A 12620-nucleotide genomic window follows, 5' to 3' on the forward strand; every position below is an offset into this window, starting at 1 on the left:
GGGGTGGTTGGGGGTGGGGGATGGGAGAGTGAGACAGAGAGTTGATATTGAATAGTTGTTGAAAGGACAGAAAGATATAGACAAATATCATGTAGTCATGCAAGTTCAGATGTTTCACCTGAAACTGAAAATGCTCTTGGGTGTATCGGATGAAAAGTGTTTTTGTTTTTTTATGGGTCGTGTGCAATAAAGTTGTTATATTACGTCAATGATAGTACATAACAAGATGGGTCACTTCTCTCTTTGAGCCAATTAAAAAAGTGTCCTCCAAATTTGGTGGCGCCCTCTTCACAAAAGCGCACTCTTTGCGAACAGAGTTACCCTACTTGAGTTTTACAAAATCAAAGTGAAACTAGCAAGTTTTTTGGATAAATTTCGGAAGAACGCTTTTTAAAAATGGTTACGCTGACAAAAAACCTCTTCCGGAGGAAAGGGTGATGGTTTTCTTTGTTTAATTTGACTTTAGAATGAAAGGCGAGAGGTCATTAAAATATAAAAAAACTAAAACTCCGCACTGAACGTACCCGAACTGCTGATGAACAGCAGTCGATCTGCGCACGCAAGGAGGTGCTATTCCTATTCTTCTTCTGGAAAAATGAAAGAGAGCTTCAAAACAGACTGCAGCGCCATCTGAAGCAAAGAGCATACTTCCTGCGGACACTTTTTTGGCTGAGTGGCCCATCTTGTTATGTATTATCATTGATTACGTTTCAGTTTATGTTACTTTCTTGGACAAATTCTCACTGCCACTAAAAAAGTGCAAAATACACATTAGTCAGTGTGAAATATGTGAATGTTGTTGTCAATATATTCTCCTGGAATATGTTATTCATGATATAGTTATCCAACTTTGTGAAGTTAAAAGACCAGTGTAAATTACATTCTATGTAATGAATGACTGTTGTGAAATGGACTTCATAAAAAAATTGAAACATATTGTGAAAATGGAATGCCGTTGCTGTGCAATATTTGCTAACATTTTTAATGTTTTTAACATTTTTATTTATTGTTATTTCTGAAAATTTATTTACCCAAACATTATTTGGATCTTTACTTGTTTAAATCAAATATTTATGCCACTCAAAGCATCATTTGTTCTGCTGTGTATACTTTTACAAACATTCATTGAAGCATAAGTGTTGATTCAATTAGTTTTTTTGTACCACTATCCTCTAGCAAATAAAACTTTAGTAAATGTTACAATAATTGAAAAGCAAATGTCTGACTGAAGTGTGTGGAAATATGATTACACAAAAAAACTATTATTACCATGGACAGGCTCAAACCTTCAGGCAAGGCAGGGCATTGAAATCCGTCTCCTATGTGATCTAAATTGAGTCGAATGGGGTGTAACAACACCTGCATCAAATGAATTATGAAGCACAAGGTCAAATGATCACTGTTCATTACAGTGTTCGGGAAAGGCACGATGACAGACCGATAAAGTAGGGAGGCATGAAAGAATTTGGAACATCAATTACACCCTTCAACAACAATCATCATAACTTTTTTACACACACTGAACAAACAAGTCACAATGATTTTTCAGTCTTTTATTTTTTATCACATTCTTCACATTCAGTTTAAGTTGCAGAGCAAAAATTGAAAGTTATAACTCAAGGTCATGTCATGTCAATCTCTTGCTGGAGGAGGACAAGTTCACTTCTGGTTGTAACAGGCTTTGGAGTGCAGAACCTTCCCTTAGAAGAGGATGGAAGTCAATCACCTACCAAGACAAAGAAAACATTTTTAGACTGAATCAAAGAGAAACTCATCAATTGAAATGAAAAAAATATGTCATTCTAAATATAGTGGAGTCCGCTTATACCGAAAACTAGGTAATCTGAAAACAGCGGTAAACTGAAAAGAAATAAAATCCCAGGTTTTTTTTCTTCGCTACCTGAGCAATCTCTTTTAACCGAAAACACAGCTTTACAAAGAAAACCTGGCAGTCCCGCATGTTTTGGTTTAAACGGACTCTTCTCTAGTTCTTTGTCGCTCAAACCTGTAAAAAGAACAAAATATAGTCTAGCTTGCACATTGCAAAACATGCACATAGCGAACAGATATTCAGGTTCCAAATTCTTCCTATACATGACGTGTACTCTTCGTGTTGATAACATGTGTACAGCAAAATTGACACATAACAAAAAGATATCAGCATCCCACCAATTTGGCTATGTGCGTGCTTGACTGTAGATTGTTGGGTTATACCATCTGAATTTGTATCCTTCTCTATTTCTTGCACTCTTCTGGTTATTCAAAAAATGGGATCACGACAGAGGGAGTAAAAGTTTCAGAGTAATGTAAAGAGTCAGGGAAGCTACAACAAATTTTTGTTGCTCAAAGATAGCATTACAAACTTACTAAAATTAAATTAAATTCAATACCTGAAGGAGAGGAGGATTTCATATTATATACCTGTTCCAGGGGAGAAATCAGATTCTGCATCGACAACTTTAGGTCAGCTTTTGTTTCCTCATGATTTTGAAGAGCTCGTTGCAGCAATGAAAGACACTTAACTCCCAGCAGAGAAGACATGACTGCTGCATCACAGCTCACATTCATCACGGGTTCACCTTGGTGCAGAAAAAAGAAAAATGAAGAAAATGCAGTTCATAAATATGTCCAAATTTTAATCCCATAGTTCAATGTTAAAAATATCAAATCAGTGTAAAGCTTTGTCTTTTTATATTTGGATTTTTTAAGAAAGTAATATAAAGCAGTGTATTCTGGTGACTGAGCGATTAATTACAGGATGCTTTGTTGTCAATATAAGAGCCTGTTTCACATTGAGGGGGTGGTTGGCGGGCACTCTGGTACGGTTTGCTCCTTCTTTCCTATGAAAAATCTATGTCAATAACTCTCCTCCTTTTCATTGTATGTCTTACTCTTTAGTAACATGTACCACTAAACTTCGGAAGTTATATGACCTAAGCGTGCTGCAAGTGCCATAAAACTCTTACGAAAATTAAACCAAAGACATTTTGTACTTTGATTTATGTAAAGCGTCTAGAGCTGTGTACACTATAAAAATGATCTACATTATTATTTTTATTAATAAACTAAACTAAAAGTTTCACACTGTACTTTGAACTTTTTGGTTGAACCTACCTGTCAAGCTTTCACACAACCTGGGCATCTGCTCCTCCAATTCCTTGCAGGCTTCGCGGCAGGCAGTCAAGACAAGAAGGACAACTGCTGGGGACTTGCTTCTGGTGATGATGCTCTAGAACACACAAAAAAATAAAAAAACGTCTTTGGTAGGAAATATTGAATATTGAAAAAAAAAAAGAACACTAAATACTAAACTACGCTAAATAATAATCAACACAGTTCAGTAGAATTTTGAAAATGCAAACATTGAGCACTGTATTATACTTCATACTAAGGAACACAGTTTAATAGAATTATTTTTTAAAGCAAAAAAAGGAGCACTACATTATACTTCATAATAATGAATACAGTTCAATACAAATTTTTAATGCAAAAATGGAGCACAATATTGTACCACACAATAAGTTTTTAAAATGCTAAAATTGAAGAGCTACATTATATTAGATAATAGTCAACAGTTACAAGCATAACCATGTTTCATAATTTTCTGGAATTCAGGGTTTTTAGCCAGATTTTCTGTTTTGAATGGTTGGTCAAACTGAAGAAAAATATTGAGAATTTTCTTTTCTTTTTTTGGTTTATTGCTGTTTTTTAAATCAATCATAGTTCGTTTTAGCCGGCTCTGGTCTCTAAGGGCCCTCAAGAGTACCTGCAATGTGGTAAAAGCCCAAAGCTGCGTCATGTGATTTTCAGAAAAGGAACTTGCAGTCTCTGGTTCGAACAACGCTTGAGATCTGAGGAATTGTAAAGACTTTGAATTAGGAAAATTCTAAGCATGATATTAAAAAAAGAAGTTACATAAGCCCTTTCGCTATTTGCATTTTTAACTTATACAAAGACTCCAGGGTCCAAACTTTCCGTCTAGTGTTATGTATATGTGTAAAATCAAATGTAGATTTTTAACTCCAAACAAGTCAAGCAGAGAGAAGTTTAGTATAACTTGTTGGTCTCTTATTATGTTAGTACTGTGAATTTCATGCTGATTGCAAAGGTATCTGATGAAAATCTTTTTGAATTTAATGACTTCAAATTTCTTTCACCATGAGATGTCTGTCTCAGCAAATTGTAATAGTCAACTCATGGTAAAACCTTGCGTTGTGGTCGTGGAGCCATGATATATAAAGCAGATCTTAACAACGCCTTTAAATGAAACATCAATAAAAACTGTTGGGCATCACCACACTGACCATAATAGATAGTGGTCAAAGTCAGCATCACATCGTCATAAGCCAACCAGACTGGAGGGGCCCACGGGCAGACACAATCATTTTCTTCTCTAGAATTTTGCACTGTTTTTAAGCAATACAAGCATGCAGCAGTTATGGATTTAACTCTCTTTTTTTTTTTTAGTAGAGGGTTTTACGGCAATCGCAACTGCATAAGGTCATATGAGCGCCAAGGGTGGATGTCAACAAAGAAGTCTTTACAGGGAATCAGACTTGCTCTGCTCACTTCTCTCTAGCTTCAGCAGCTCAAAGTCTGCTTCGACTATCAAGGCACCCCGGAAATAGCAGGTCACAAGAGAGTGACAAACATACAAAAGAAGTAGAGGAAAATGACAATAGTAAGGATTAGGAAAGAAAAAGTAGCAGTTCTCTGTTGTAGATCAGGCACAGTTATGAGTGCGACATGATGAACCAGCCCATTTACAATTCTACTGTGCATGTCCCCCCTTTGGGAATGGCCTAAAGATACTTCAGTCAGTGGCGCTGCCCCGGGGGGGGGGGGGGGGGCTTTAACTATCTAAGAATGAAGTGGACACATATATATCTGATCAGCGACAGACTAATGGCAATGTTGCGGCACATTTTGAACTAAATAACAGAAACTAATTTTTTTTTTAATTGCATATTTTATAATATATTCACGATGTTTCCTACCTTTTTAAGTTTAAAATAAGGAAAACAGCATCGAAAAATCTGTCAGAATAACAGTTATGTTTATTTTTTAAAGTGCCCTACAATAAAACGTTTTCAAACATTGGCAAATGATCAGAAAGTGCGTCATCCTCAATCAGCTAAAAAGAGAACACTATTCAATGATAACAAGATAACCTTGGGTTCTTGGCAGCCTCAACAGAATGTGTCAGATTCTGAGCTCGGTAAAGAATGTCCACCAGGCAGGTCATGGCTGCACTGCACCATGCTAGGTCATCCTCAATCACATGGCTGAAAATCTGAGGGAAAAAAGTTCAGTTCATTCAATTATTTCACAAACATCAGGCCTAAAACAATTCTGAACACATTATCGGGTGTGTTAGCCCAATGGGGTAATATATCAGGACTCACTGGAAAGGGTATGAAAAGAAAGGGTAAAATGTGGAGATATAACCCATCTCATAAAAAACAAAATAAAGCTTCTCTGATTTTCAGAATTTATTGATATATATGTGAGGCATCGTGGTGAAACCAGGCGCTTATCAAAATAATGAAACTGAAGAGACCGCCATTTTTCTGCCCTTTTGGCAATTTTTATTGAATTTTTGTTTCTGGGCTCAACACCAATTTTATTCAATTAAGAATACATTTCAGTGTGGATTTTACAGAAAAACGTTTCTTAAAGGCACCAAAACGTACGTTTTCAGTTTCCTCGGACTATCAAGCTGAGGAAATAACCCAACTTTGGCCGCCATTTTCTCGCTAATTCTACCACAGAAACCAGGCGACCCCACTTCCTTCAATCTCAAATATCTCGTCGTCTATTCAAGATAGATCGGTATTTTTTTCACTGATAGCAAGACAACTGAACAAGCTTTAAGGTGATACCAATAACTCCACATGCCCAAAAATTGATGGGCACCTGATTCCGCTGTGTTGTGACACATATCATTCCTCAGAGCCTCTAATCTGCGGCACTAATGTGATCTACGAGTATTGGAAGAGCCGTAAAATCTCACTAAATCTAAAACTAAACGAACCCAACTAGAACAGCACTAGCACGTCAAAGTAACTCATCCCACCTGGTAACACAGGTTGGCTTGAAACACTTGCTGGCTGTCCTGGAAGCCGCTGAAGAAAGCCGCAGTCTCCCACCTGACCTCGGGCTCGGAATCCTCCAGCAGTCGTAAACAGGAGAGGAGGAAACTGAAATGGGAGAACGTTGAACCATAAGTCAATGTGTTGTGCATGTTCAGAAACATTTCACTAAAGTTACATCTGGGAAACACCTGAGGGACCAACCATCCTTTAGTCATCTTGTCATTGGCCGGCAGATTGGTCAGGACCATGGCTGTCAACTATGCTTTCATATAAACTTATTGAACTCATTTAATTTACTTTCATTCATTGCTTTACTGGTGCATTTGACAATTTCACCACACTCACCATCTAACAATGGTCTTGCTATAAGCTGAAGCCTGATGCCCATGACACACAGTCAAGATTCTTTGTCCACAAAGCCGCAAGGACTGAGCAGCTGTGACTCGGAGGTTCTCATTTGACGAAGGATTCGTAAGTTCCAACAGTTGTTCCGACCACACACACACAGATGGAAGCCTGTGAGATAGGAAAAGATAAATCAGTCACGTTGGAGGCAAGAGTTCGAAAGTGGTATTTCACCCTGGGAATCTTAACTCTACAAGGCTCTATCAAAAACCTTAGCAGAAATCAAACACTGAATGCAACTGATTCTGGCGATTAAATTGCAATGTTATCCTGCTTTTCTTATTTTTTTATCATAAATTTATGTGAGTCAATTAACATTTCAACACCAGACAGCATCATATCTCAGAAACTGTTTGACAACTTGCTCTGGCATTTGATGACTAAATGCACAGAGATAAGGTGTGTATGCATGGACAAAGACCCATGTAAATTGGTTAACATAAATTTCATGGACACCATGACCTTCATAAGATCCCTACCTTTTGGCAGTGGTTCATATGTGTATTCCTTGCTTTACTTTTGTGCATGTTTATCTTGCGGAAAGTAAACTATTTTTCAGTTGGAAAATTCCAAAAATAAATCAAAGAAATAGAAAACGGAGATGAAGTTTCAGTCGATTCCAACAAAATCTTCTTGTTTTACTCAAACTCATTAAATCTGAGGGATCCGCTGTGCTCACCGTTCAACAAGCTCAGATTCAGAGAGGGCAGACCAAATCATACTCTCTACAGCAAAAATCACAGACTGCACGCCACTCCGCTGCTTCCAGCGACGTTTTAGAGTCTCTGTATCCACATCACTCATCTCTGAGCCCTGTACAGCCAGGTTCCCTCGGATAGCCTCCCGCAACAAGATCTCCCCAATCTGCTGAAAGCTGGCAGTTCTGTTTTCCCTGAGGAGTGTCTGCCACAATGCCCTCTGGGAGAAAAATAGATCAGGTATCAGAATGAGAATTTCAATAGAACTCTCTAAAGAAAACTTCTGGAAGTTGGATCAGGAGACTTTTATTGATTTCTGAAGAGAAACGTTGAAAGTTGGAACATGAGAATCTCTGTTGATCTCTAAAGGGAACTTCTGGAAGTTGGAGCATTTACTGAAAAAATGCTAAAACCCTGTTTCAGACCTTATGTCTTTAAATCATGTAAAATACGTGGAGAAAGAAGACAGACTAACAGAAACTGAGAGACTCATAGAAACCGACAAGCAGTCATAAAACAATCCAATTAAAACAATCAAAGATAGCAACAAAAATTTCTCAATAAACAAAATTACAGAAAGGAATGGATGAACATGTACGTGAGAAGGCTGACTGGCTGATCAGTCTGTGATCGCATCAAAAGACAAACCTAAGGAACATTTTTAAAATCTATGAATACACAAAAAAGCTGACTACTATTATTGCCTCTGAAAAGAGCAAAGAGAACTTAACGGTTACGGGAATAGGGTCAACTGAGAAAATCTATAACTACACCAGCTTTTTGATCAGTCCAGGACTTGCCCCTCCAATGCATAACTCTCAGAACAATTTCTTCCATTCCAACCTAAACAGCACCCTGTACTGCAACAGTGAACAACATAGAAAGACTTCCACTTGACAGCATCGGAATGTGCCAAGAGGCATTAGCATTACGGGACACACGGCCTTACATTTCATGAGGCATACACCATTATAACTCAAAACTGAGATCTTGCTGCACCATAAGTGTATCATGCAAACAATCACTTTACCAGTAACCAAAAATATAAGCCTCACCTGAACCCCTGGCTGGCTAGCCAAGTCTAGACCGTTTGCCTCACCGATGATGTCCAAAGCTGAGACGCACATGTCTGGGTCAGAGGAAAGTAAACTAGAAGTCAAGATCACAGCTAGCTCATCACAGACTCGCCTTTCACTCTTGTTAGACTTTATCACCACAGTCACCATAGTTGAAAAACATCCTTTGAGAGAATGCTGGCGGTTAATCTGGGAACAGAAAAGTTTTAAAAATTGTTGGGTAGGCGAAGGGTATACAAAGAAAAACTAAATGTTTTTCAAAGCATTAAGAATCATAATGTCATCATCTTAAGAAAAGTGAATACGGTACACCATGTTTTTCTGCACTCACCTTTTTTGTTTGCTTTCTGTCCATTTTGTTTTCATAAACTTTTTGAATTTGCCATTTCAGTTGCCCAGAGTCACATATATATTTGGGTTCCCAATGCAACAGTGTCCCTTTAACATTTATGATTTTTAAAGACAGACACAGCCACCTCTTTACAGACCCGCAGACGGATCATCCAAGCCAAAAGAAGAGACGAGTGACTAAACAGAAGGGCCAACGCAGAAACAGGAAGATCTCTCTTCGGGTACAAGGACAAACCCAACCCAAAAGACCCTTCGAATCTTTTATGTAGAGCCGATCAGACTTTGATCTTCAGAGCCGGCACAGGACACTTACACACCAACAAGCGCATGAACAGAATTAATCCCATGTGAGAACCCCATTGCAGATACTGTGACTACCACGAGGAGACCGTTGAACATCTTCTCCTTCACTGCCCAAACCTGGCAGTTCTTCGACCCAGGCTCCTACACACACCTACAGACTTACAAAGCCTGCTCTACTCTGGCATTGACCAGATGACAAGGACATGTGGTTACTTGAGGGAGGCTTTGCGCTGCCAAGAGCGAAATGCTCGCAGCTAAAGGGATTCGAAAACAACAACAACAACAACATGATTTTAAAAAGAAGAGTACAAATTTCACACTCCGTTAGGTTCTTTTATCATTGACTGATGGAAAAACAAAACACTGATGTGAACCAGTAAATGTATTTTATTAGAACAGGTTCTACCGTATTTACTCATTTGAGTGAGAATTTTGTGAATAAACAAAAAAAGAGTAAGGAGAAAAAAGACAAAGCAATCACAACAGCAACCTCCCCCCCCAAAAAACAACCCCCAAAACAAACCAAAAACAAAAAAATTAATTCTTTACCTGGCCTGAGAGGGTACTTCGAGAGCTCAAATCACATAGCATGGACTTCAGATATGACCAAATCTTGTCTGTGAAGGCTTCTTCTAGGACAAGACTTTCCAAAGCCATTGAGAGAATTTCTAAGCAGATGCTAGCCACCAGCAGGCAGGATCCTTTGTGCTTTTGGAGCATGTCATCCGCCAAGATAAACTCAATGAGATCTGTCAGAATACTCTCGCTAGGATGAAAAAATAAAAAATAAAATAGGACACTAAAGTATAAAATGAGATAGCAGATAAGTCAATTTGTACAAAGATAAATATTATCAATCTCATGTAGAAAGAAAGAGACAGTGTGCTTTCACCAACTTCTGAGCCTTAAATAAAAATGCATGCAAAACTTTTAAAGCACAAAATAAGGGCAACGCATCTACAGGCACAAATAGAAATGCAGGGGCACTGTTAGACAGCAACGAAGACCCTACATAAAATGTGTAGATTTCTTTTTTAAAAAGGGGACAAAATTGATATTCATTTTTTTTTGCTTTCTGACTTACACTGACTTTTGGTTTACAGGTATCATGTAACAGGCTTTTGGACGAATCGTCAAAACATTCTTCAGCAGGAAGTAACTGTACTAACCCGAGCGTCTTGGTTGACAGTAAGCTCTGACAGGTCTGTAGCCAGCCATGGGTCTGGTTCATGTTGCCCGCACTAAGCTTCTCCATCACACTTTTTAGGACCTCCCCTGTTTTGTCGAGGGGAGTTAACGCTACCAGGGTTTGAGCAGAAAGTTTGCGCAGTGACAGCACTGGGCTGCACAGGAAACGCATGACGTTCTGCTTCAGCATTGGCCTGAATCTGGGAAAGAAAAATATAAAAAAAGGGATGAGGAAACAAACCATGAAGTAAAATGGACATTTGTGATGGCTACATTCCTTTGCTGATACACATTAACTAAACTCTTTCACTACCAAGGGGTTTACCTCACCTAGACTGTGCCTTATCTGTGACTTACTTTCTGATTCAGCCTACCCTCAAACAAGTTAAAGATTTTGAGTTCAATGTTCAATATCAGTCACATGTATTATATATTATATCAAAATAAAAGGGAACTAATGACCTATCTCAACATGTTGCTAAAAATGATCATTCTTCAGCATGATATTTCAGTTTTGATTATTACAAAAGCAGGATTGGTTTTGAAGCCGAATGTGGAGAGCCGTGAAACACGGCTCGCAGTCTAGTGTTGGGAGTAACATAAGTCGTGAAAATGGCTGACACAGACTAATAAACTAAATAGGATTTCCAATTTTTGTCAGTAATACCGGCTTGCCAACCTCTTCAAAACCCAGTAAGGGACACCCAACATTTCAACATCAGAATATGTAACAATGAACAAAATTAGATAAAGTGGGTCGTTTTGGTGTAGTGTATGTGATAAGGTTCTCAGATTTAGATTGCCGAATCCGAGACTGTCTCGGGAAATTAAAGACAGTTCGCTACCTTAGAATTACAAAGTTTTACCTGACCTTGTTGGCCGGTTGGGAGTTATTATGACCATGAAGTAAGAAACTAAGTGTTGTGTCTCCTCTATCAAAATCATGAGATAATTCAGAGTCGTTATCAAGATATTTTAAAAATAGCATTAAAAAAAGCTTAACATGTGAAACTCAAAATTGTTTATGTTAAGTTTCTCAAAATTAGGGACAGAGCGGATAGAACTTTGTACTTCAAGGGTAGCCAGTTGGCACGTCTAGTATTAAAAAGCTGGCTGGTGACAAACCTTGAGGTGTGCAGGTGAGAAGGGGACATGCCCAGACCAGACAGCAGCGTCAAGATGACGTAGAGCGACGAACTGACGCACACACTGACATCCTCACATGCCGCGATGCTGTCACTGACAAAGCTGAGCAAACTCGGGTACTGACTCTCAAACTCTTCCAGCGTGATGCTGCCCTGGTGGTCACTTTTGTTGCGCTGACCAAAGATCCTCATGACCAGAGTGCCTGAAGCAGGTTTCACAGTGTCAATTAGTTTTGAGCCATGAGTTAAGATCATGGCGTCGGTGGCCCAGTGGTTAGGCTCTCGGACTCGCAACCGTAAGGTCGTGGGTTCGAATCCCGTCAGGGGCCCGACGATGCGTCCTTGGGAAAGGCACTTTGCACAAATTTTCCTCACTTCACCCAGATGGAAATGGATACCCGGCTATAGACAGTGAATGATCTTGTCAGTTTGATAGTGCTTCAGCGCGTGAAATCCGCAGCTTGCACTGTATGCTTCCGCGGAAGCCGAGAATGTTTCTGAGTGTTCTCAAAGGTCTGCTGGGGTAATAATAGTTGTAAAGCGCACAGAGCATGCTCTTGAGCATGGATGTGCGCTATATAAATGCAATTATTATTATTATTATTAAGAGTGGTGTTGGACCACTGGACTCCTAATCGCGAGATTGTGGGTTCAGGGGTTCAAGGCACAAGAAGGATGTTGTGTCATTAGAAAAGGTGCTTTACACAAATTTTCCTCACTTCACCAAAGTATGAATGGGCACTCGCAACAGACAACAAAAAATCTTGTTAGTATATTTGTGTTTTAGCACTTGTAAAATGGTAGCTTTGCACTTTGTGTTTCCTAGGAAGTTGATGTTGCTTCAGAATACTATCAGGCCTGCAGGGGTAATAATACAGGTTGTAAAACACATTGAGCTTGCTGTTGAGCAGGAACTGCTGAGAAGGAATTTCAACTACACATGCTATTCATAAATAATATCAAAGAGAGGTGTACTGACATAACGACATCAAGTAAATGCTGGGAAATATCAAGGCAGAAGACATAAATAAAAGAGATGGAGACAAAGTAAAACCACAGTTGAACTTTCCAGCCTCAAGCATCTCATAAACCGAGAGCCCCACCAAGATGTTTACAAAACATCTTTAACACTTTACAAACATTTCAGTATCTGGACAACAAACGTACACATCTGTGTCTCTTTACCAGCCTTAAAAGAGAACTTTACAAAGACTCACTGATCAACTGTGTGGCTGCATTCCTTATGGCCCAAGAGGGTGAGTCAAATCCTTGAATGACCAGCACAGTGGCACGGGACAGGTACGGGAACAGTGCTCGAGCCAGGCTCGCATCTGAGAAGATCACCTGTGGGGAGACCAG

General features: G+C 39.0%; 1 protein-coding gene across 2 annotated transcripts in view; it reads right to left on the reverse strand.

Moving 5' to 3' along the window:
* Positions 1-1537: 1537 nt before the first annotated feature.
* The window catches only part of LOC101849442 (thyroid adenoma-associated protein homolog), a 32051-nt gene continuing 20968 nt past the window's right edge, over positions 1538-12620 (reverse strand). For both annotated transcript variants that reach the window (XM_013079772.2, XM_035968488.1), the window contains exons 24-36: positions 12479-12605; positions 11242-11464; positions 10098-10316; positions 9478-9694; positions 8254-8463; positions 7180-7418; positions 6441-6611; positions 6077-6200; positions 5172-5293; positions 3767-3851; positions 3115-3229; positions 2422-2579; positions 1538-1726 (exon numbers count right to left, since the gene is read on the reverse strand). In XM_013079772.2, the coding sequence (XP_012935226.1) occupies positions 1628-1726; positions 2422-2579; positions 3115-3229; positions 3767-3851; positions 5172-5293; positions 6077-6200; positions 6441-6611; positions 7180-7418; positions 8254-8463; positions 9478-9694; positions 10098-10316; positions 11242-11464; positions 12479-12605 (2109 nt within the window). In that variant the 3' untranslated portion in view covers positions 1538-1627. The remainder of the gene's footprint in view (positions 1727-2421; positions 2580-3114; positions 3230-3766; positions 3852-5171; positions 5294-6076; positions 6201-6440; positions 6612-7179; positions 7419-8253; positions 8464-9477; positions 9695-10097; positions 10317-11241; positions 11465-12478; positions 12606-12620) is intronic.

Source organism: Aplysia californica, unplaced genomic scaffold, assembly GCF_000002075.1.
Source record: "Aplysia californica isolate F4 #8 unplaced genomic scaffold, AplCal3.0 scaffold00062, whole genome shotgun sequence".
Classification (NCBI taxonomy): domain Eukaryota; kingdom Metazoa; phylum Mollusca; class Gastropoda; order Aplysiida; family Aplysiidae; genus Aplysia; species Aplysia californica.